General features: G+C 40.4%; 1 protein-coding gene across 4 annotated transcripts in view; it reads left to right on the forward strand.

The window, feature by feature from the left end:
* LOC114468004 (potassium voltage-gated channel subfamily C member 1-like) overlaps positions 1 to 27,018 on the forward strand; it is a 69,821-nt gene that overhangs the window by 21,934 nt on the left and 20,869 nt on the right. For all 4 annotated transcript variants that reach the window (XM_028454602.1, XM_028454603.1, XM_028454604.1 and 1 more), the window contains exons 3-5: positions 21,267 to 21,398; positions 21,742 to 22,603; positions 25,435 to 25,641. In XM_028454602.1, coding sequence (XP_028310403.1) covers positions 21,267 to 21,398; positions 21,742 to 22,603; positions 25,435 to 25,641 — 1,201 coding nt within the window. The remainder of the gene's footprint in view (positions 1 to 21,266; positions 21,399 to 21,741; positions 22,604 to 25,434; positions 25,642 to 27,018) is intronic.

Raw genomic sequence — 27,018 nt, forward strand, 5'->3', positions numbered from 1 at the left:
TTTAGGGTGGTTTAGGCGGTATTTGAAGCAACCATGACCAGAGGGGGGAGGGCAGTGTATTTAAGGAGCGGTCCCCGGAAACAATTTCCCATAAAAAAACGTTATTTGCCTCACGGTGACAGCGTTTTATCCAGATTCTGTCAATTTCCGCTTTCAACAGTGGATTCTGTTTTCACTGGTCGATTCTGTGATTCTGTCCGCGATTCCGTTAATGTGGATATTATATGGCCCCATGCATCTGTAGGGTGCCTTAAGAGCGCAGGCCATACTGACTGATGTTTCTACATGTGTAAATAAATCAAGAATATATTTATAAATAGAAGTCAACCAATGAAAAAGTCTACAAACATACAAAGATGGGCAATGTACGACCGCATATAAGGAACAGCGATGTACACGATAGCTGCAGCCAGTAATAAAACGCAAAGCACAGTGATCTACAGTATGCATGTTTACTTTTTGACATTTGAGCAATTTTATCTTTGCATACATATTTACATTTTATTATGCACACATTTGACTTTTCTTGTTTATTAGCTGCTTTCCAGTCTTTATGTTAGTGATTAAAGTTTTTTTAATTTCCATTTAGTAGTGTTTTGCTTCTTTGTCATGAATCATAGTTTGGCTATTAGAAGAATTTGGATTCATGTTCAGTGTAAACCCGGTGTTCTTATCTAATATATGTGTCAAAGAACATTTTGAAGAAGTTATGGCCATTTTAATGTTGGCCATCTCCAAGTAGTTAAATGAGAAATCTCAAAGATTCTTAAGGTTCGTTACCTCCTTAATCAGCCAGTAGGGGGCAGTGACAAAAGCTATACATTTTCATTACATTGCATTAACTCAACTCCCCAACAATGTTTGTGAATAGCTTCACCAAGTGTTTGATCAAAGTGTTCATTTAGAAATACAGTTTCATTTTTAAAAACCAAACCCCGTTTGTAATGACCATTGCTGGATGAGCTGACGTCATCTCCTCTTGTTTGAGTCAGTGCGTCGCTGCTGTAGGGAAACAATGGATTACTGCTGAAATTGAATATTTCTGAGGTCATAAAAGAAGTGAGGAGGAGTGATTGGGCGACTCCTGGTGAGCGTTTCAAACAGCTGACTGTAGTTATGATTTACTCTGTTGCTGCATACAAACACACTTCCTGGAGCAGAATTTGTCTCATAATCAGAATAAATGCTTACCTAGACATGTGTTTTACTTCAACCTGCAGTTCATTGGCCAAAAAAAACTAACAGGACTGTGCGTATAACCAAAGAAAGTCTGTGTGTTGATCAGCTTTAGATTTTACACACCAACACAGAAGCTGCTTTGTACTAAAACAAGACATTTTAAAACTATTGATATGGTAATTTGAAGCGAGGGATTTCTTTATCACTTCAACTAGCATAATTAGTAAAAAATAAATAAAATTTAAAAGTTTTAACAGTTTTCTTAGAAAATGAATGTTTTTGACCTTTTTCTCCATTTCTTTCATGTTGACTTGTTCCTGGATTTTATGGAGCATCACATAGTGGTCATCAGCTTTTTAAACCCCCAATATTGGTCACCCCTAGAGATTCCATATCTGTTGGATGTGCAGGATTAAACATGAATACATCCTCCTTAATGTCTGTCATGGATCAAATATGAATGAAAATGCAGAAAAACTCAGAAAAAAGATATTGACACTGTTGCAGCTGCTGACACTTGAATGTTAAGCCGTTTCATCCACAGAAACTGTATTTCTCTTTTTCCTCTCTTGATATTTTTAAAAATCTTCTCTTCCCGATTGAATGTCTCTGCTCTCACTCACCCTCCCTTACTGCTGCTCTCATTGCGCTAAAGGTAATACATCCACATAGGTCCCCTTCCCCCTGTGCTTTCAGACATAATGCTGCGACAGAGCTTTCATGCATCAACGAGGGGGGATGCAGAGAGAGTGAGAGCGACATCATGCTATATGTGATGACATGTCAAGAAATAAAACGTTTAACCTCTGAGTGATCTCCACTGTCCTCTTGTCTGGTAGGGGCCAGCAGATTCATAGTCAGCGCACGCACACACGCACGCACAACCTGCAGAGTGTTAACGTTACGCTGAGCACTCACACATGTAGCAGATTACTGCAGAATGATCTACTGTGTGTGTCTGAACTGCAGCAGATCTCCTTCTTTCATTGGCTGAACTCTTTCACTGGGTTTACACTCTATAGCTTAGAAAAAAAAGGAAAAACACAAGAAGCTTCGATTGCAAACCTGGAGTTATATATACAGTTTCCTCAAGCCCTGTAGAAAACTGTCCAAAATATATTATTGATATTTCACAGGGTTGCGGGGTCTGTTATCTCCAGCTCTCATTGGGTGTTAGGCAGGGGTACACCCTGGACAGGATAGGGTGCGCCAGTCCATCACACACACACTCACACTCACTACCATGGACACTTTAGTAGAGACTCCAATCAACCTAACAGTCATGCTTTTGGATGAGAGGAAGCCGGATACCCACAGAAAACCCACACAAGCACCGGAAAAACATGTAAACTCCACACAGAAAGGACCCAAGTGTCTACTTCAGGGCTGGAACCCACAACCTTTCTGTGAGGCGGACGTCCTAACAATTACACCATTGTGCGCCCCACAATAATAATAACAAGAAGAAGACATAGTCATCAACATCCCCCACCATACTGGTTGTCATTATAACTCACTTTTCCTAAATGTCCTAAATCTAAGAACTTAGATGTATACATAAGAAAATATTATCACATCAGAATATAAAATTACTATCTTAAACGGTTTCTAAGAAAAGCTGTCCCCATTGAAGATGCCTCGAACAGAGTAAAAAAAACGGAAAAAGGGCTATAACTCCAGAAAATATAATTGCGCGCTTCTCATTTTCGAACTCCATCAAGGTTTTGATACCCTGAATCCACACACCAAATTTGGTTATCATATCTTAAACTGTTTCTGAGAAAAGCTGTCCCCTTTAACTCGGACGGACGGATGGACAGAGCTCAAACCTATATCCAACTTCACACTTTGTGGTGGGGGATCATAATAAAATAAAACATGAGTTGTGTATTCATCTTTTCTGTGTCGAAGCCTCCTGTCCACAGTTTGGCTCTTGTGCATTTGTTCTCTTACACTTTGTTGGCCACACGCCTGCTTCAAGCTGCTATCTTTGTGAGTCATACTGTTTCCTTCAGATGGTATTTCAAAATAAAACTATACCATTAAAGGCATTGTTTGATTAGGGCCAAGAAATTGATTAGTTCCATTTTATTTAGTTCCAGTTTAGTGTCAGGATATTCCTTCCTCACAACAAGAAGGTCTGGGTTTGATTGATGTCTTTGGTCTCTATCTTTCCTTTTACTTAATTACTTTACTTTTTAATCATGTTGTTATTATTCTGTGGAGCCACTTTTTCCCCCTGGAATCAGTAAAGTCATTTCTGATTCTGATTCCTTGGTGGAAAACTTTCCTGAGACCTGTGGGAACTCTTGCTTCCTCCTTACGTTGGGTTAATTTGATTTGTTAAAATGAAGATTATTAGCCTAAAAGGTGTTTAGTTGCCCTGTGACAGACATGGACAATGTGAGCTTATATCAGACTCTGAGTGCAGGATGTAACGTTTCTTCTATGGATATTTTCTGTTCATTTTTAAACATCAAATCATATCTATAAAAACTTGTTGGAATTGATTAAAGTGTGAAACTGGGCCTGGTATATAAAACGAGGATGTGTCCTGTCATCCTGGTTTGAGGTGGAAAATTTATTTTGCTGGTGACAACATTCCAACGGTCACTCCTACTCAATAGTTATCATATTAAGTGGTGAAATAATTGCAATCTTAGACCTGCTTAGACATACAGAAGAAGTCACTAATGCATTTTTGTAATACATGTAGTGTTGGGCTCCCTCTCTGGTCCCTCCTCACAGAGTCCGAGGACGCCTTCAAACCGTGAAACTACAAAGTCTGGGGCAAAGGTGTGTGTGGATGCTTGAGGAATAATCAGGTTGTAGCATGTTTAGGACAGATGATGCAGCTCCCTGAGCGCTGTCTGCAGGTACAACAGGCCGAGACGCCTAAAGAGAAGTGAGTGTGGGAGTCACTGACGTGCTTTACCTTCACCCAGTTCAACTTCCTGCTGAGAATCATCTCCACACTGAACCATCTGCGTTGCAGAGCAGTGGTTCTTAAACTTTTTTGGCTCAAGTACCCCCTTTGTCCGCCTACAACATTTTGCTCAGAATACAATACAAAAACAACTATAATCAGATGAGATGCTCTCTATTCGTCCCACAAGGGGAAATTTGCAGAGTTTCAGCAGCAGAAAAACAGGAATATATACTGTATATACATGGGTCTGTACACAGTACAGATAGAAAGAGGGAAAAGCATGTTGCAAGAAAGGAAATTGCCCAAAAAAAACAAAAAACTCAGGATATATATATATGTACTGAATACAAACCTACAAAAACTATTAAAACTATAAAAAACAGAATGTATACATATACACACTAAACTACTTGACTGTCTGTGAATTGGCTGCCAATGTTCAGGTTATACACTATACATTATAGAGCATAATGATGGAATTAATTAGTGATACACATTTTGAAGAATCTAACTTTGTAAATAAGTGGAATTAAACCATATTTAGTGCCTCCTGAATATTTTTTTCCCCCCGCCTGGTGTGGGACCAACATTGACCCTTTTATTTTAAGTTCAAGTTCTAATCCATCTAAAGCCATCGTACCCTCATTTGGGAAAGACTGTTGTATAACATCAGAAACAAAGAGGTTGTGTCTCTTTAAAGCCAATGAAAAAGTGAAACAGCCTTAGAATGTGGAAGTTCCCAACATGTGTCCCTTGTCATTTTTAGCCGTGCTTTGTGGCTAACGGTAGCAGAGCTGTGTTTTTCATTGCTTTAGAGGATATTGGTCACAGTTTTAATGGACAAGACTTTTACCCAAGTGATAGAAAGTCTTTTTACTTTTATATACGTTTGAAGTCACCTTTCATCATTTTGTGAAAAGTAAACTCATTCCCTTAACTTGGTGATTGGCCTTCTGGTCTGCTGGAGCGCTAGTCAAGGGCACACCTTGGAAAGGACGTTGGTCCATCACAGTGAATAGCTGATTGATAATGTTATATTATTATACATCAGGTTTCCTGACACTAAACAACCTTTGTTATCTACAGTTCCTCATCTGCAACACGGTGAAAGTTTAACAGGATTCTTCCTTTTGTTTCTTCCAAGTCTGCCAATGAAAGAAGCTCAGCATCTGTTAAGAAACAATCTGTATTCTCACAGCCTGTAACACTGAATGCCCCATATGCTCAGTTTGTGTTTCAAGCTAGTAGCATCCTGCGGCAAAGCACAAACTAGCCCAGCAACATACAGACCTGCCTCTATACATCAGGCCAGGTGCTGTTAATGGATCATCATTCCTCAAGTCTGAGTAACCAGTGTGTTAATCTTAGGTTGTCCAATGAGTATGATTGAATGAGGATGAACTACTTTTTTGCAAGGTTCATCCATCTTCTGCCCCTTAACCGTAGTCGGGTCGTGTGGAAGCATCCTTGGCAGGGAAGCCCAGACTTCCCTCTTCCTGGCCACTTCGACCAGCTCTTCCCAAAGTCTCTTCAGCGTCCTTGGGGTCTCCTTCCAATGGGACATGTCCTAAACACCTCACCGGGGATGCCTCTATACATCCTAATTAGGTGCTCAAGCCACCTCAGTGCGGAGGAGCAGTGGCTCTACTCCGAGCCACTCATCCTCAATCCGTAGAAGACACTCCACCTTTTTATTGTCGAGAATCATGGACTCGGATTTGGAGGTGCTGATTCTCATCCTGGCCGCTTCACACTCGACTGTGAATCAATCCAGTGAGAGCTGAAGGTCACGGCCTGATGGATCCAACAGGATCACATCATCTGCAAAAAGCAATGACCCAATCTTCAGGCCTCCAAACCGGACCAGTGGCATAGTCAACACTCATTATAAAATGTTGACTAGGCCACTGGGAGTGACCAAAGTAAGGTTGTCTGCCTTTTCGTGAAGCTACAGCTTGAGAGGCCCTTAATTATTTGCCCTTCATTGTTGGAAAACTCCTTCCAATTGAATAGGCTTCAAATCAAAAGTTTAGTGTTTCAATCTCTCATTTTGAAAAAAATTAGCCAAATGATGTATTTTTGGTCTGTTTTAAGTTTATTACCTGCTGCCCTTGGGGATGTAGTGAGCACTGCAAGGTGAACACAATGACTCATTTATTTCAAACCAAATTAAGGACGGCAGGGGAGGGATGTCCGTACGCTGGTGGTCAATCCTGGAACAGAAAACTGCTTTTTACTCAAGGCTTCTGAGGAGGTTGAATGTTTAGGGTTGTCTGTATTGATGGCAATTAAGATAATGCTGGATCTGGAAACTCTGTGTTAAAGACAATCTCACAACCTATCCCATTTTTAAGACGTCTTTACATCCTACAGTCACGATGTCATGTTCTCTGTCTCCATAATTCATCCTGTCAGCAAATGTATTGCTGTATAGGCTCCTCCCACCATAGACACCATGTTTAATTTTTATGCTGATGCAATGCCAGAGGACGACAGGAGCTCCGCAGTGTTCGAGTCAGCAGAGGGCCACGGTTTTGTACCCGAGCATCTCTGACCTCGCTCTGTAGCACGGGACAATCAAAGACATTTCACAGGCTCATCCATCTCTGCATTTTCTAACAGTTACATTGAGTTATGATGAAGAAGTTAGATTTAAGATGTGCATGTGTGTATGTGTGTCATGATCAATTATTTCTTAATCATGAATAAACTTAATATCTCTTCACTCTAAATCATGTTAACACATTACAAATAAATGCAGATTGAGCCACATTTTTCTGTCTGAGTCTGATCTAAATATCTGTCCCAAACCCAGCCTGACTTGTCAGGCTCAGGTCGAGCATCCGTACTATTCCATACAACTCCTATGTATGCTAAAAAAAAAAAATCTTCTTTTCATTCTGTCGTCATCTTGTAGAAAGCTGGACTTTTGAAGCAGAAGGGGAAGCAAAAATATGCCAAAGGGAAATTAAAAAGTAGAAAAACACACAGACGTGCTCAAGCTCAAGGCGAGGTAGTTAATGTATCCTGAAGCAGTTAGTTGTGTAGTTGTGCTTCATAAAGTCTAAGTGGAGCATTTCCTCTTTCTTTAATGTTGTAACAATAACCTGAGTCGGCCTGAATAGACTTCTGACCTCTCATGGGGGGTGGGAGGAACTTACTGTGTCTCTATAATAGATACCTCTCATGACTTTAGGTTTTTAGGCTGATTTGCCTAAAAGGGGAAAAGTATTCTTCCGCAGGGATTGGAGGGTTTTTCCCCTTTTGTGAACTTCTTCAGTTAATATTGATAAGAAAAATGTCTCACTGGTGGGAGTAAATCTCCACTGCTCATTGGACCAACGGAGGCAAACTGCTCTACATTCAGTACACACCCAAACCAAAGCAGGACCTACAATAAACAACTCATGGATACAAAAAAAGGACATGACTTCACTTGGACTAGCAGGCCGTGCTTTGCCTCCGCAGTGGTTAACTAGTAGGGCTGCAACTAACAACTATTTTAATAATCGACTAGTCATCGATTATTGAAACCTTTGATCGACTAATCGGATGACAAATCGTACAATTATTTGCTCTTTGTTGCTACAATCTGGTTTGGGTCAAATTACAACAAATAAAAACAATAAATAAATAAATAAATAAAACAATTCCCAAATTAAAGTGTAAACAGGTTCCTTACAGACTCAAATTAAATTGACTACATCAATATTAGAATGTGCTTCAGTAATTTACATTTACACATTAAAAAAAGCTACAATAGCTGCTGACTCAAAGAGCTCATGAGCTGATATTTTATGGAACATGTTTGTGCTTACGGGTCAGTTCAGTGTTATTGTATATAATTTATTTCCTCATTTCTAATGAAATCATTTTCTAAAAAAAATAAAAAGCACATGAAAAGCAAAAATAACCGCAATCGTATTTTTCACTGTTTTCACTGCTGCCGAATCTAGTTTATTTTATATCTGATAATGAGTTACATAAAGTTATGGTTGATAAATATCTCACTGATTTCCGATAATGAAACCAGATCAAGCTGATGATTTAATCATGAATATACTGAGAGCAGTACTAATGGGATGTTCTGGTGTAATAATCACATTTATATTACTGTCTAATGGGACCAGCTTTGTCTGTGAACACGTAAAATATAATTTAAAAATGGTGTGTTTCACAAGTTGGGATGGATGAATGGCGACGAGAGTTTTATGCCAAAATTTATTTCACACGACGTGTGACATGTTAGCTTTCCATAACAGTGTTAAATCTGACCATTAAGAAATATGTGGCCCTTTGTGTTTTAATGACAGTAAGACGTATACTTTTTAATAGTCTCTTCCTTTGATTAAGTGGTTAGCATTAGCTCTTAGCCCAGTCTTTTGTGTCGGTGGGTTAGCTTAGCTTAGTTAGCTTTAGTCCTCTTTCCAGTTAATAAGTGTTGCTATAGGTTCCTCTCTGTCACTGTGTTTGTGGGAACTTTGGGTTGATCTGACGGATGAACTTAGACTGGTTGACTTTGTTGGGTCGGTACTAATTGTTGCACCCTTAGAGCCCAGTACTGGTCTGTGGCTGGTCCTGGCGAGTTAGTTAGCTGTGACCCATTGCTTTATTTGATGGAGGGTTTAGCCAGAGACATATTCTACTTATGTAACCACCTAGCACCTGATGCTAGTAGATTCTTGGAGAGAGAAGATGGCAAAAATGTAAAAATGTCCCACTTAAGAAAAGAGTGATATCGATTGTGAAAGTTTGACTCTGAGGTCCTCCTACGCCATGTTAACACTGAATCCATACAATGATTTGGTAAAAAGCTCTGCCACTCTAAAGCCGACTGTTGGCATGGAGAACATTAGAATGTCAGCAATATGTTTAGCGTTCATGTTTAGTTCAGCACTTTGCTCTGGGGGACAGCAGCCATTAGCCAAAGCACAAAACCACAGGAAGTCACTGTCAGCACACAAATACTGCTTTAGCTCCATCTCCTGCTTCTCCAGACGCTGCAGTAGTTTCACGGGATTCTTACTGATTATGGGAACTTGTAGCGGGTCGAACAGAGTTTTTTTTATTAGTGGATTAAATATTAACAATTGCCTGAGGTGCCACTCCTCTATCTGGGGTGAAAAACAATCTCCTAAAGTGGAACTAAACCTCCAGCTTTGGGCTGACAGGCTCCAGGCTGGAAATTCAAAAAATGCCTTGAATATGGGCAGTTAAGACACGCCCAGACACTCTCTGACAGCTGATCTGTGCACAAACACACAACTTTGAATACACAATCCTACAGACACTATAGCATGCATTGGCAAACAGCACCTGCTGTCCAACCATGAGCCCCAGAAAACCATCTCACACACACACACAAACCAGGAAGATGCACACACAACGACAAGAAGTACACGTATGTCCACATGTACATACGCACATAGCTTGATGAACACTGATTAGACCAGAATCAGCTCTTAATAGAAGCACAGAGTCACAACCATCTGGAGCTGTTAATAAATGCTCACTGAGGGCTGTGAGAGCAGGAAACACAGGTCCCTCCTACCAGGTTATATAGGAGGGGCGGGGCTAACGGTGCTAACAGAACCCCAAACCTCCATTCTTAGCCAATAGTAAAATCTATTGTAAAATCTCTCACACCCAGCCGCTCTGACTCTTGCATTGAAGGGAGCAGAGGTTTTTCAGAACGAACAAATATAAAAGAAAATAGAACTAGACTGAGCTCTTAGGTTATCCTTTATTGAAATCTTTATTGCCCAGGAGGGAGTTAGGCCTTGTACACATGTAGCCGGGTATTTTTGTAAACAAATAACTGCCCCCCCCCCATTTGAAAAAAAAAAGTTACATACATAACATAATTTTTTAAATAAAATTTCAACCACACAAAACCACATAAATGTACTATTGTGTGCCATTTTAACAATGGCAGACTTGTAAATGGCAGTATTTGCAAACAGTTAGACCCAGTTTATCCAATTAAAGCAAGATTCCCAGCTAAATAGTACATGATCACATGACAGTGGCCTGTTCCTTTATACGAGGACGAAGTAACTCCGTTACTGACAAGGTCGGTAGACATTTTGACGCCACTCATCTAGGAAGAGCGTCCAGTTCTAACCCCAAATCGTCGAAAGCGTCTTTGAAGAAGACTTCAAGAAGAAGCAGTAGTTTGACTCCTGACAACAAGCAACCAAAAAGCGCCTGTACAAACATTAGAAGTACAGCACAGTATCCATACTGCCCACTGCCTGACGTAAACAAGGGCGCAAACATTTAATTTATTCATTAGATGTCACAGACGGTGACGCTTGGAAACTTCAAGCCCAGTTATCTACTGTATGTCCACACTCAAACGCTAAACCATGGTTTTCCAAAATTTCCACTTTGGTTAGAGTTTTCTAAAAGCCCTGTTTTGAATGACGTAATCCTGCATTTTGGTGTGGATGACAGGCCAAACCATACAAAAATATATTGGTTTTAGCAGATACCCAGCTACGTGTGGACAAGGCACAAAAAGCATATAAGAACACAAAGTACAAAAGACAACCACACGGAACAACATATGATACCATGAGCCCGCATGACATAATGAAAATAAAAATACTTACAATCAATAATGATGTCAAACACAGCATCGCATGAATACTATGTAAAGCAGACCAACGTCAGATCATAAAGTGCAGAGTTGAATTCATGTTGTGTGAATCCCTGAGGAGCAGTGGGCTGCCACAATGTAGCGGCCAGGGAGCAGTTAAAGTTAAGAGACTTAATTCAAGACATTATTCCAATATTTCCAAATTAGATAAAATAATACAATCAGATGAACTTGCATATCTATTTTCATACTGTATGTTTTAACATAACTACTGCTGCTTTGTATGCATTTCAGAGTAAAGAACAAAAAGAACAATTTAAAATGAACTTACACTAACTGCATCTGAAGACTCTTCATAGTGTGAAAAGAGAAAGGCAGTAGAAACGATGGAAGAATAAACAGAGTTAATCAGACTAAAATAGGAATGTCCACAACAATGTCAAGAACAACATGCATTCAGGAGCAGCCGGTCAGAATATCAAACACAAATAATACAACGTGTCTCGTCCACCATTCTTCCCTCCCAGTTTGTGTCTTCCAGTGTTAGCCCAGTGACACTGGTTTCCACAGCACTGGCGTTTTCCTCAGAGCCCCCTTACAAACGTTACTAAGACATGAGAAAACACTCACATCAATGGATGGATGAGTGGCAGTGTGACTCTGACAGGAGATAAACAGTTTCAAAACTAAAATTTAGAGTTTTTTTATTTATTTATTTATTTATTTATTTATTTTATCATGAATAAAGGGACAGGAAGTACAGTAAATGGAATCTGCCTCTTCCAGCCCAACTGAATATGTGTAAAAAGCCTCCCAGTGAAGCCTGTTTTTCCCACGGTTGAACAGGAATCCCAGCTTTTAGAGTCACTCTAATGTGTGACGATGCCCTCAGTGACCAACGTTCAGCTTTGTTCTCACAGCTACTTTTTCCTCTGCGTTCTCTGCGCTTTGGCAGCCCGGGGCACTTGTTTGGCAGATATGCGTCCTTCCTACTTGGAGTATTGGAGTTAGCTCTGCACTGACGGAGCCACTGCTGCACTGCAGCAGAGCAGGAGGAGGAGGAGGGGCAGAAAACAGCAGCATTTAGCAACTTTTAAACCTTATTCCTGTTCTTTATGTCCTCCTCATGGCTTACACTGGTTTGGGTTGGAGAGGCTCGGCGATGCAGCAGCTTTTTTCTAGACTGCTTACCTGACCAATTTATCTGCTGTCTCGTGCCTTAAATCTCTTTTCAAGCATTAATTAAAGCTAAGTAGAGTAAATTGGCTCAGAAAACGTCTATTCATTGTAAAGGCTGGTGTACATCAGAAAGGCATGAACAGCAGATCTCAGTTTACTATCACTGTCTATGCTTTAGTCCTGTAGAGACGTAGAAATAATGGGATGAAGCCTGTGATTTATATTCTTTAGTGTACCTCTAATTCAATGCTGAGAAACTCACGCCGTAGCTGGAGAATCAGCCCCCACCATCCTTTAGGTTTAACTCTTGCTCAGATTCACTGATATCCCACCATGGAAGGTTCACATTTGGGAATTTGACTTCCCCAGTAGTTACAGTTTAACAGTGACGTGCCATGACCACTAGGGTTGGGTAGGCACGTTGCAAATCGAGACCACCAATGACAATTTCAAATGTTTCTGCTGGCAAGTGTTAATTAAATAAAATCAACATTGTACAACACCATTAAAGAAACATAAGCAATTATTTAATATAGCCTCCATACTCTCCCAACAAGATATATCTCATGACACGGCAGCAAATCCGTTGTTTGTGTTGGAAACACAGAGAAAATGACAACAACAACAACTCAGAACAGCCTCAGTGAGGTGCTTCCACAAAGCCAATCCTTCCTTTTGTATGGCCAATCTTCATACTGAAAATCATAGTTTAGGCTCCATTTATCTGTATGTGAATGAGGCTCAAACCTGCCTGTATGTGACCACCTGTATTTATCTGTTAAAGAATGAACACTAATCAACCCAGGCCACTCTCATATGTTCTGCTAATCTGATATTTTACAGCTTATCTATTCATTGTGAGAGTCTCTCTCTTTGCTTCGTGTTTCTAATGTGACTCTTCCTTCTCTTTGTGTTTCTTCTTCTTTCTTGCATTCACTTCCATTAGCAGTAAGTCTGTAGTTAAACAGTGGAGTTGTCCATCTTAATGTCTGTCTCTGTCACTTGTGTCTGTAAGGAGAACACAGGAGCGTTGTGATTGGTTAGCTGAAATTGTTCCATTGGTCTGATAAGCCACATTTCAAAGTGAAATAACGATCTCCATCCTCGTCTCCAATTTTTTATTTTTTTTTTAATCTATTCAAATGTATTTATTTACTCTGACAAAATATTTTCTACAGTAACAAAAAAAACTAAGAAAATTACAAAATTTTGCATTACAAAAGCATAAATCATTTGAAGATTACCGGAATGTTGTACCTTACAAAAAAAAGTTGCAAATGTGGAGGCGAGATTATTACAAGAATAAAGTGTCAAACATCTCTATAGCAATCCACGGTTTTTGTTTCCAGCCACAGATCATAAAAACCAACTGATGGGCGGAAAAAGAAGGAAAGTTTGAAGCATGGATGATGATCAGTTTTGTTGTTGCTGCTGTAATGATGAGATTAATTTCCTGCTTCTACACACATGCACACAGTCACTACAGCCACTACGGCCTGCTCACGTATTACCTCAGGAACTCTTTTGTATGGAGCAGACAGTGGCATATAGTGGTTTCCATGTCCGCCACAGCAAGAGGGTCCTGGGTTAAAGCCCTAGGGTGGACCCCTGGGTTCTTTCTGTGTGAAGTTTGCATGTACTCTCTGTACCTGCCTGGGTTTCTTCCTCCCACAATTGAAAAACATGACTGTTAGGTTGATTATTGTGTGTAGTGTGAGTTGTTGTCTGTCTGTGTTGTCCTGAGATGGACTGAAGCCCTGTCCAAGGTGTAGCCCTGCCTCGTGCCCAATGAGAGCTGGAGATAGGCACCAGCAGACCCTGAAAAGGAGTAGTAGGTCAGAAAGGGGATGGATCTATTTTGTTCATGCGAGTGACTTCAGTTCAAACTCTTGACTATGAAACATTGAATGTGTAATATATCTGAATATCTGAACTGTACACTAAGAGCTGCTGTGTGAATGCTGCCTCAGCGTTTTACTCCCTGGGAGGTTTGTGTGTTCGTAAAACATTTCAGATGATGTAATCCCAGCTCTGGCCTTATCCCTCTGTTTCATGCATAGTTTGAACTGCTTAGGTTTTAATGTGTACACAGAGCAGTTTGTCCTTTCAAACTCCTTCTGAATTCAAAACAAATGATTCCTAAGCTGCAGAATGGGATGTTGCTCAATTTGCCGACAGCATTGTCCTTCACCTAAAAATCCAAAGGATTGAATAAACATCATAAACTTTTAGATGACATCATCAGAAGTTGTTCTCACATTAGTCACCCTGCTGCACGTCTTTGTGTGTCTTTATTTATTGATTGTGGGATTGCTCAGTCGAGCCTGAAACATCTAGTTTGTTTGTGCGGGGAGAGTTTTGTCATCTTTCACACCTCCTGCTTGATTGTGTTTGTCATGGACAATGAATGAAGGAGAGAAAGACAAAAGGCACAACCAGCAGCCTGAGGGATGCAGAGAACTAGGAACTGCAGCAGAAAACAAAGCAGACAGAAAAGCAGAGCACAGAAAGAAACGAGGAAATAGAAAAGGAAGAAAAACAGAATCTACACAAGGATCAGAAACACCTCGACTGTCATCAACATACTTTTAGTGTGTGTGTGTGTGTGCGTGTGCGTGTGCGTGTGCGTGTGTGTGTGTGTGTGTACAAATAAATCCTTGCCAACATGCTGCTGTGTCCTCCAGTGAAGTCACTGGATGCTCATTTTTAGCTATTTGTAGTGAAGTCACCTTTACAAGTGTGTGTGTGTGTGTGTGTGTGTGCGTGTGTGCGTGTGTGGGTGTGCAGTGTAACAGAGGATAGCTCTCATGCTGCGTCACTGCTTTAGGAGAGAAGCCTAGTGAAGCCTGTCCGTTTGCAGCAGCAGTGTTTCCCACTCATTAGTGATGAAGTCACACGACACACACTGAGGTTTGTCCCACTGCAGTGTTTCATTGTTACCTTATGTTAAAGTCATTGATAATCAATTGATTACTCTGCTGAGTTCTTGGCCCTGTAGAAGTTTAGGATCCCAAAAGTAACAGCATGAACATCACTTTAGTCACCTTCCTCTTGACTAAACAGCTCATCTCTCTAGTTTTTATTTCCATTTATTTCTTAAATCTTAAATCAGGGCTTTCGCCTTTAATTGGCCATGTAATGTTAGTACATTAATGGAATTCATTCTCTGCATTTAACCCATCCCTGAGGAGCAGTGGACAGCCATTTTGCGGCGCCCGGGGAGCAGTTCGGGGTTAGGGACACAGTGACGGCCCCAGTGAGGCTTGAACCGGCAACCCTCCGATTACAAGCCCAGCGTCCTTAACCGTGTTCTAAAAACTCATAAATGTGGAAGATGGAACAATCAGTGCAACACTGGATGTAGAAAACGAGATGTAGGGCTGGGTGATATGGACCAAAACTCATATCTCAATATTTTTCTCAAAATGGCGATATACGATATTGATCTCGATATTTTTAAACTCAATGAAGTCTGACCAGAAAGACAATTATGGGTTACATTTGCTGATTAAAAACGCCACACAGGCACATTTATTAATAAACAGATGCACAATTTGTGCCACTTTTGCCTTTTTCTCCTATAAGGGACAGCACGTGTGAGTGAGTTCTGTAGTGTGGCTTGTTTAGGGGAAGGTCTGGGTTAGGACGCACTCATAATATCATCTAACTGCCTTTCATGCTGTTCTGAGATGTAGCAAAAGCAGAGACTCCTAAACGAGTATTTTAATACAAAATAATTTATGCAATATATATCTCAGAAATATGGAAACATTATAAAGGACACTGTTTGACTGTACTCTATGAATAATATGAAATACTTGTATGATGTGATTTGTACTGTATGATTGTATAGATCAAAACAGGTAAAAAATATATATAGATATATCTTGATACAGGCGATATTGTCATTTTCTGTATCGCAAAAATTAAAAACTCGATATATCTTTAATCACGATATATTGTCCAGCCCTAACGAGATGTCTAACATAGCTAATCACACCTTTATTAGGATTAACTCACTGACTGATTGATTACATGCAACAGTAAAACTAATTCAAATTAAAGTGTATTAACAACAAAAACAATGATGTAGTTTGGAAAAATGTGTTTTTGAGATTTCAGTGCTGAGTTTGGAGTCATCAGTTCTTCTGAAGTCATTCCTAAGAAGAGCAGGAACATTACAGCGACAGATTGTGACATTCATTGACCAAGAAAGAAGGAGTCGGTCTATCCACTATCATCCTTCTTACTACTGATCCACGCATGACTTAAGCTTCCAACAGGAAGTCAGCGCAACCATGAGATGACTTTAAGCTCATCAAAGCAGTGTGAATTAGTGAATGGATGACTTCCTGAGTAGTCACTACATCACAGTTTGTCCAACATGTTAAAAGAGATATGTTTTTATCTGCAGCTTTTCCATCAGCTGTCATTTACACCAGGGAACATCTCAGACTTTATACTCGAGGATCCTTTTAAGATAAATTAGGTCAACTTGTGTATTCAGAACGACCTGAAACACACAACTCATGTTGCTATTTGTGCAACTCAAGCCCCTCTTTGTATGTCGACTTGAAAGCTTCTTCTTTGTTCTCTAAATCTTACTCTGCATTCATGTGCTGAGGCATCTGCTCTCTTACAGCATCAACAAACTCCATCAGAGGGTAAACTTTCTCTTTCCTCAGTGAAATAATGCAAAGTACAACCCAGTGACTTACAGCTGAGTGAATACTGTGAGCAGATGTTGCAGAAACAAGAGAAAAGTAGCTTTGTGTTTTTGACACGTTTGTACAGGCCTTTAGTAGATCCTGTTGTGTTTCAAACTTCTGTAAATGTGAGTACAACAATGAGTGAATGTGTGAACACACACTCCTACACACATTGTGTGTTTAACAGTGACTCAGACACTGATGCGATGATCAGACAGTTTTCACACTGGCTCAACATTTCAGAAGGGATTGAACTCACTTGTGTTGGATGTAGTGGAATGTGTTTACGTTTTTGAAATGACATAAAGCATTTAAACACATAAACTACCTTCAGGATTCTAACATCCATCCATCTATGTTCTATAGTCGCTTCTTCCTGCAACAAAGTGCTGACCACTGCCCAACTATCAACAATTGACTGATGAAATTATAGCAATAGAACATATTTGAAATGACTAATATTACATGGAGTGAAATACAAAGATCCATGTTTGTATTTATTGACGCATAGTGCTCACACCACTTTTAGATTCTTAAAAATTGTGATATCACATCAGCTGAGAGCAATAAAGGTTCCCTACGGTGTTTAAATCTTACACCAACTCTGCTGTTCCAGTGTGTTATATGTAGCATCATCCCAATGCTTTATACATTATAATTTACATTTTATATATATTCAATCGCTGCTAAACTCTGATGATAGCACTTATGTAGGCTTATTATTTAATGCTCTGTTTTGTCCCGTTTGTTTTTTCCTTCTTGCTCTGCTCACATGCCATTGAATTGCCCCTTGGGGATAAATAAAGTTGTATTGAATTGAACTATAAAGATGAGAGTGAACAGAGGGTGCAGATGTGTGCTGACAGGTGTGACAGAGCAGACAGTGAAACCCTGCAGTCCACAATGACGGAAATACTGCAGAACATTACGTCCTCAGGTTGTTCTTTGTTTTAAGGACAGTGTGGGAGATTTATGCTGGCAATAAAGGTTTTAATATGAACATAATCATCATGCATTAATAATTGGTTTGTATTTCCAATGCACTTATCTTACATTTGATTATAAAGACTGAGTCAGAGTGCAGCAGTAGATTAAACTAATAGAACTTTAAAGCCACTAGGGCATTGCCCGTAGGAAGTATGTATTGCGATAGAAAAGTGGGAGGTTAAGTTTTCAGCTGCGGTTTCAGACGCTCGGAGCCTCGAGTGGAGTGCAGCGTCGCTGGCCCAGCGGGTATCTTGTGCTTCAGCTGACTCAGCATCACGTGCACGGCGCATTCAGCTGACTCAGCATCACGTGCACGCCGCATTGCCTGACATTTTTGTTCTCTCTTTGTACGATTGGCCTTCGGCATGTTAACATCCACAGGTAGGTGAATATAAAATCGGACTGCAAAAGAAAAAAAACTACAGGATTCAGTTTAATATTGGCAAATTAGAATTTGTTTTTTTTGAGAGTTGATGAATTTGTCTGCTGTCATTGATATCTTACTTCACCACTATTATGTAGAACACTACTGTAGGAAACTAAATAAACAAATGAAAATGTTTTTTTTAAACAACTTTAAAACCAAATGATATTTTTTCCACCTAATTTAATGTCGCTGCTCCGTTAGGTCCTGTAACTTTGCTCTGATCAGTGAAAAATAGACAGATTTGGACAGAAACCGTCCTATTGATCTGAGTTAATGCAGCAACACAGTCTGTCAATCAGTCTGGACCATTTGAAGATGATCTACTGACCATCATCCAGCAGGCTTGAGCAGCGCTGTGTGACGCACACTCTCATATGCAAACACTGAGCAATCACTGCATAAATTACGCATCTGATCAGCTGATTCTGGTCTGACATCAACACGACAAGAGTTTGACGGTCAAAACATGGAGAGAAAGACACAGAAACACACTGGAGCTGTGCGTCCAAAGCGACATCCATGGAGGTCCGTGCACAGCGACCTTCTGGCTCTGCACCGCAGCAGACACACACGTACCGGACTCCACACAGGCTTCAGACATCCAGCTGTTCTCTCCCTCACACACACTTTATTTTCTCAATCAGTGGATGTTAATATTGACTATTGTTTTATTTGAATTCTTTTCTTGTACTAGAAAGGTTCACTGGAGCCTTTTTTCCCTCTCCGCTGCATGTTTTGTGTAAGCACTTATTGCAGTGGAATTCTACGTGTGTGTTTGCACCTGCTTGTCAGTCGTACTATTTTCCTGTGCTAAAACAATCACTGCAAACAGTTCCAGATTTGATGAATTGCACATATTAATTAGAGGGAACCGCGCTAAATGGATTGAGGCCGCGCACTCCATATTCTCTGGGTTTTTTACAGCTTATTAGCGCGTGGAGTGATGTTTGCACACGTTTTAATACCCCTAAACCTTTAGTGAATCCTCTCCTGTGTGTAGAGCGAGGACTGATGACATCATCACTGAGTTCGTCAACTCAGGGGTGGGGCGTTCAAACAAATCTGACGTTGCACACCCCTTTAACCGAGCAGCAGTCATGTTGGAACTCTCAGGTCAGTCTGAGTTTGACGAACAGACAGACAGACAGACACACACTGCTTGCTTTTATAGAGAGATTGTAGGGCGGCAGCGTAAAGTCTAAAGGTTACACCAAATTTATGTGTCATAATGCTCCCAAAGCTATTACTGTAACACAACTGAACAACAACTACATCAAGGCTGAAATCATTGTTGGTTGGTCGTTTATTCCTTTACTGAATAAAGACACCAATATGATCCATTGACGTTCTGCGTGCATCCAACGCCCTGAACATCTTTCTCGTTATTATACGGCTGATTCATGTTTATCTGCTGACCCAGTTTAAAAACAGTCATGCACAGTAATGGGTTCGTGTTTCAGGATTTTTTAAAGCAGTGTTTGTCTATTTATGTTCATAAGAAAATAGCTAAGAAAAGAAAGAAAGAAACTAAGTAAGTGGTTGGATAAAAAGCACTGAGGAGAAATAAATGGGGAGACAGAAATAGAGAGAAGGAGCTGAGAATGCAGTTAGAGATGAGGAAGATGAAGAAGGCAAGCTAAAGAAAGAAGAGATTGTCCAAGGGAAATGGAAAGAACTGGGATTTAGGTCAGTTCTGCATCAGTGACAGGGATGAAGAAAGTAAGAAGAGGAGGAGGAGGAGGAGAGCACTAAAGCACTTTGTCTTCTGTCGTAGCACTTTTTGTTTTTGGAAGACGATGTCCATTTTTAGGTTTCCTCCCAGACTTCCAACATGTCCGATTGTGCTGTAAACGCGTATTAACATGTGATTCTGACTCTCTTGGTGCTGATGCTGTCTCTCCTGTCCCTCGGCGCCCTCTATGGGAGTATTGATGTTCATGCCCTGAGGGCCTAATAAAGAAAAACGAAGGAATGAGCATCGCTACAAAAGCTCATTGATTATGAATTATTTTATGTGGCACATTTCGACGGTGGTGCTGGCGTAATGGTTAATGAAGCAGGCTAGTAATCAGAGGGTCACTGGTTCTAATCCAACTTGTTCCATCACTGATGTTGATCAAGTCCCTTAACCTTAACTGCTCGTATTGGACGTCGCTTTGGATAAAGGCCTGTGATTACTGAAATTGTAATTGTAATTTCTCACTGATTTCATGAACTAAACAACCTTGCATGCTAGTCAATATCTTTGTAAATATATAATTAAATATATTTAATAAAATAATAGATAATGATAATAGAAGCTTTTATTGTCATTGTAAAACATATACAACAAAATCAAGGTGCTCTCTAAGAATGAGAAATGAGGAATGACATGACACTGAAATAGAATATTGGAAAACTGTATATAATACTATAATACTCAGTACACTACATACACTATACATTACCATAACCCGCAATATAAAACTATAAACTGACTTGTTGGTAAGATAAATAAGTATGGCACAGATAGTGGATTGCAGTTGATGTGAATTATTGCACATTGTTATTATTATATCTATATCAATAGTTTAATAAATGTTGCTGAGGGCATCAACACTGAATTATTCAATTATGCATTATTTTAATGTGTATTATGTCATTGAATCCCACAAAGTGTAACAACCCGTTTGTGTCTTTTATTAATTTATTTCATCAACTCAACACAACAGAAGCTTGAGCCTATTTCCAGATTGAACCAAAGTAACCCAACAAGGACAGAAAGGGAGGAGGAGCCAGACTTTCTGCTTTTATATCAGTTTGAGTTTGAGATGTTAAGGTAGTGATCGATAGCCTAAACCTGTGTGTGTGTGTGTGTGTGTGTGTGTGTGTGTGTGTGTGTGTGTGTGTGTGTGTGTGTGTGTGTGTGTATCCAGGGCAGCTCTAGATAACAGAGTTAAAATAGATCCTGATAATAAGCTATGGGACTCTTTGTGCTCCCTGAGGAGTAAAGGAGGACTTCATCTGTCTTCATCACTGACCTGGAACGCGCATACACGCGCACGCACGCACGCACGCACGCACACACACACACACACACACACACACACACACACACACACACACACACAAGCACATTCCATTAGCACCAAAATGCTAACAACCTAGCGCTTCCATCAGCCTGAGAAATGAAGGAAGTTTCACCTAATGCATAAAAAAGGAGATCAAAGATCGTTGAGGGACAAATGCTAACCCTGCTTTTGTATTTCTCTGCAGTATGTGGCATTCGGCTCTCTGTTCTTCATCCTCCTCTCCATCTCCACCTTCTGCCTAGAGACGCATGAAGTGTTTAACACCATCTATAACAAAACAGAGCTTGTCACCGTCAACAACGTGACACACGAGGAGGTACGTTTCCACTGAAACAGAACATTACCTGTTTAAAAATGTTAACTATGGATCATGGTCAGGTCTTTACAAATGATGTAAATACACAAAGCTTTACATATTCAGAGTTGGTTGATGAACCTAAACCCAGCAGCTTGGTGTTAAAGTGTTTGACCTTTTCTGTGTTTACCTGCAAGCGTTCACCCCTCTGACTTTACAGCAACATGTTACTGGTGTTTCAAAAGCTAATATTAATTACTTATAATTAGAACAGTGGGAGGCGTTTTGATCTTTGTGTTAATTAACTATCAATATGGAGTTAGTGAAAGAGACAAAACTGATGCTCGTCTGTTCTGGTCCACAGATTGTGTACGAGGTGGTCACAGACAGCTGGCTGACTTATGTCGAGGGTGTTTGTGTCATCTGGTTCACCATTGAGGTCATGGCGCGTGTCGTCTTCTGCCCTGACAAGGCAGAGTTCTTCCGCAGCGCCCTGAACATCATAGACTTTGTGGCCATTGTTCCCTTTTACCTGGAGGTGGCGCTGAGCGGCCTCTCCTCCAAAACAGCCAAAGACGTGCTGAGCTTCCTGCGTGTGGTGCGCTTTGTTCGTATTCTGCGAATCTTCAAGCTGACCCGCCACTTTGTTGGTTTGCGGGTCCTGGGCCACACTCTGCGAGCGAGTACCAACGAGTTTCTGCTGCTGATCATCTTCCTGGCCCTGGGCGTCCTGATCTTTGCCACAATGATTTACTATGCAGAACGTATTGGTGCTGACCCAGATGATCCAACAGCTGCTGCCCACACCAACTTCAAGAACATCCCCATTGGCTTCTGGTGGGCTGTAGTAACCATGACCACCCTGGGCTACGGGGACATGTACCCAGAAACATGGTCAGGAATGTTAGTGGGGGCCCTGTGCGCCCTGGCAGGTGTGCTGACCATCGCCATGCCCGTACCCGTCATCGTCAACAACTTTGGAATGTACTACTCCTTAGCCATGGCCAAGCAGAAGCTCCCCAAGAAGAGGAACAAGCACATCCCCAGAGCACCACAGCCTGGCAGCCCCAACTACTGCAAGCCAGATGCTCTGGCTATGGCCACGGCTTCACCACACCGGCTGATGGGCAACGTGCTGGGACCAGGCATGGTGGGATCTGGGAGCATGATGGGCACCGGAGACTGCCCACTGGCACAGGAAGAGATAATCGAGATCAACAGAGCAGGTGAGAGATTAAAAAAGAATCAGACCAAGTTTAAAGGCAGTAAGAGTTACACAACTTATTTACAATGTTTACGAGGACCTTTTACTAGAAATATGTATCTATATATTTGATATTGAACCAGAGAGGCTCTATGAGAGCCACCAGAGGGCAGCCGAACATCCCTCTGCAGTGTTCAGGACTTCATAAATAAAGGATCATAGTCAACAAATCCAACTACATTTAATGTTCTGGAACCTAAGAGAAGCTCCACTGCACCAACATTCAAAAGGTGGTTTTTAATTGAAAAAATTTCATGAAAAGAAATTATTATACTAGACCCTAATAAGTCTGTCCTCTGAAGCTGGATTTCCTCTTATTGCGCTAACTTCCAGGATTTATTCTGTGTGTGCTGTACTACGACACTGGTTAACTACTTACTGGGCTAAATCACCATGGTAACTTAGGCTGAACGAACCTGGTCGACACCAGGTTAAGTGCTGGATAAGATCTACAAAATCCCAGCCTCCTGACCAATCAGTTCTCTTGGAAAATGACCTGCCCATTGTTAGAAGATCCTGGTTGGTTCAGTTTTAACTAGGGATGTAACGATTAATCGTAAGGCAGTTAAAAATCGATTCATAGGTATCACAGTTGATATCGATTTTCTGAAAATTGAATCACAGTACTTTTTTTTAAACAGCAGAGGGCGCTATATATTTATCCTTCTCTTGTCCAAATGCTGAGGCGGCGGGCGGAATCTGCTAATACTTTCTTTCTGGCGGCCATCTACTCTTAAATATGTTCATAAATGATTCATTACCCCTTTAGCACCGAAAGAATATCTGTAATATTACGTGAATATCTGTAAAAGTCACGTTTTTCTATTAGCTCTGTCTGCTAGCGTAGCATCTCTTCTTCACTGCACAGAATAGCTGCATGCCAACCAACAACTGGGTTACCAGCGTTCTCTGCTGGTCCAAACAAATATCTGACGTAAATACAGGGCAATGACTTTTTTTTTTTTTAAAAGTCCAATTGTTAAGGCACAAAGTACATTTTCAGTTACACTTTTAAAAAGAAAAACAACTATTATGCAGTTTTGCATTGTTTATTATAGAACCAGAATTTAAATTAATAGGCTTCTTCATTTGTATTATTCCTTTATTTATTTCATTCAAGATTTATTTTTAGTTAAATTGCATTGTTTTGAATAGTTTATCAAGGGATTCGTTTGACAATGAAAAATAAAAGGAAAATAGTACAGTATTAAAAAGGACAGTATCAAAAATAAAGGAATATTTTTCAATCATCATTTGTGTACAGTCCCATTTTGTAAAATAAATCGTGAGAGCATTGTATCGTGAACCCAGTATCGTGAATCGAATCGTATCGGGAGTTGAGTGAATCGTTACATCCCTAGTTCTAACAGCTGCATTTAGAAAATAAATTATATTTGAAACTGGCTGATCAGAGTGCTGTCCATTTATCATCCAATAAAATAATATTGTATAATCTCACACTTTTAAGTAATAACTGTGTCGCAGCTTCTTGCCTGTGTCCCATCTTTACTACTTTTACTGCAGTGTTGGTTTGGGTCTGAATTCATTCTTCATATTTTTAAAGAATTAAGTTGCTCTGCACCGTTTCTCCAGGTTTGTGATTGGTCAGGCGCTGCAATCTCCTCCCTTTTCATGTGAGCAAGCACGTAGCCTGGCTGAAATCCCCTGCGTTAAGTGAACGTGTTGATAACCTGTTTCATAGTACAGGTGCTCTGTGACAGAGAATGATTGGTTAGGTCGAGCTAACAGAGACATACTGTATCTCAGCTATACTTATCCAGCTTTAGAGTGCAGGCCCTTTGTGTTCTCAAAGCTTATAAATAAATGAAGACTTTATTTTTCTAATCTACTTAACCTTATTGTATCATTATTTAACCATCTGGCCTTTTTTTCAACTTCACCATCTAAAATGAAATCTCCAAGATTTATTTAGAAACTATCTAATGGGGGAGGAGTTATTCTTATTTTTCTGTTACAGAGTAAGTATTAATGTATTGTTGCATTTATGAGTTCACCGTCAGATTCAGAGACATCTCGCCTCTTCTGATACATTTCTGAAGATAATCAGAGAAGCTTGAGGATAATTATTTATATCAACGTTTGTCTGGTCATGTAAGTGATGATCAGACACTTTGAAGCTGTAAATAACTCACTGCTGTCCTCATTCCTCCCTAAGCAGCTAACACGAAAATAGATTCTTCATTTACCATTAGATTGGAGAAAGTGTCAAACCCAATCCCAGCACAATAACACACATGCGCTCGTTAGATAATCTGCTCCCATGTATTATGTTCATGTCCAAACTCTGATGAAGGCCCTGCCGTCCCCATTCTGGAGTTTTAATGGATCTGCCCATCATCTCCAAGAGAACATGAGAGAGCATTTTTGTGCGTGTGTGTGTGTGTGTGTGTGTGTGTGTGTGTGTGTGTGTGTGTGTGTGTGTGTGTGTGTGTGTGTGACAGAAAAATAAACAACTGACCACTTTATTGTTGTTGCAATGGAGTTTGTAACCAAAAGTGAAGCAGGCTGCTCCATTAAAATGGATGGATGGATATATTAATGTACATGTAAATTTCATAACCCTAAAATGGGTCATACAAAGACTGGCCTTTGGTTGATTTTTCTAATAAAGGGTTTATCATTTTCTACGTAGGGTATTTGTCCTTCCACTGCATTTCGTGGCGTCACCATGTGGTTAACAATGAGAACCCTGACTGATCCACTATTACATCTGTTGTCATATATGTTGTGATGGAGAATCACATACAGTCTACTAATCACTTTCTTTAATAGACTCCAAACAAAATGGCGATGCAGCAAATGCGGCCCTGGCCAATGAGGACTGCCCGACCATCGACCAGGTGTTGGGAGATGAGCGGAGCCCCGCCACAGGAGGCCTCGGCTCCAACGCCAGCCGCGAGCGTTACCCACACGACCGGGCGTGTTTCCTTCTGAGTGCAGGGGAGTTTCAACGCACAACAGACGGGAACGTCCGCAAAGGTAGGAGTGGATGATCGCCTGATATTTATATATCTATACATATTATATTTGTGTGTGTGTTCATCATTCATATTAATGTAAAGCTAATTTACATATGGGGTGGACAAAGTATGAAAATAAAAATGGACAGTGCACAATATCAGAGTAGATATTTAGTTATAGATTTCAAAGTAAAGTCAATAAAAGCCCTCCATCATCTGTTTATATAGTGGGACTCTTTCACATCCTAAAGTATTTCCTATGTCAACACTGATGTAGTATTTAATAGTTACTTCTTTCAGAGTTATCTGTGCAGCTGTAGAGTCACTCTGCAGAGCTACGACTGAAGGGAAGGGAACTAAACACACTGAGGACATTTAGGAAGGGCTGTGAACTGAAAGCGTTAACACAGAGCTGAACACGATCACTAAAGCATCTTCCTGATTCACTCCATGCATGTGCAACGACAACGATTAAAAACTAACAATGAATCCTATGAAAATTCATCAGCTGACGTTAGCTGTCAGTAAAGGTCTTCAATCCAGTTTTAAAGGACCATCAGGTTTTGTCTATTTCAAATACAAAATTAGGGTTGGCTTCAAAAAATAAAAATAAAAAAGAAACTTTCTGCTTAGAACTATCTACATTCTGGATGTATTGTGTTGTGTAAAACAGCAGGTAACGCTCTCTGACTGGAGTTTGCAAGTTATCAGTGTGTGATTGCATGTGCACGCGTGTGTGGTTCATTCTTAGTGAAAAAATAATAATTTCTGGGCCATAGATTACATCCAGGACATAAAAAGAAGAGTCTCTCGATCCATGAACAACAAAAGAAAACCCAAACCTCTTCCTGTTGAACACGGTGAGGGTAGCCTCATAAGCAAAAGTGGGATTAATCACAAGACTTTGCGAAAGTACAGTTAGCTGAGACTGAAATAACTTTTTTATATTCAACACAAAGTCCTTGCAATCCTGACTTAAAGCTGTGGTAGGTATGTTTTGTAAGGCGCTCCATGCTCCCCCTTCCCCTCCTGAAAGAACCGCACTGGTCTTCTTGTGCACGCCCAGACTGTGGAACTCTGAGACTGCTTTCTTCATAGAGCCTAGTAACAAATGTAGGGACTTTATCTTGTGCTATTGGAGAGTTTTCTGATATTTTAGAAACATGAAAGCATGTATCACTCACTGCAGTGAGGACAGTAAGAGCCGCTCACAGTCGCTCCTCAAACACAAGCAGCTGCAGCCGATCCCAGCTGATCAGAGCAGACAGACTCCACACTGCAGATGAATTGGGTCTGTTCATTCCACCTTAGACAGAATAAATAGCTTATTAAAAAATATCTGTTATCATTATCTCTCTCCGACTCGGGGCGGACTGCGCTGACTGAAAGTGGACCG

This window comes from Gouania willdenowi, chromosome 8 (assembly GCF_900634775.1).
Source record: "Gouania willdenowi chromosome 8, fGouWil2.1, whole genome shotgun sequence".
Lineage (NCBI taxonomy): Eukaryota > Metazoa > Chordata > Actinopteri > Blenniiformes > Gobiesocidae > Gouania > Gouania willdenowi.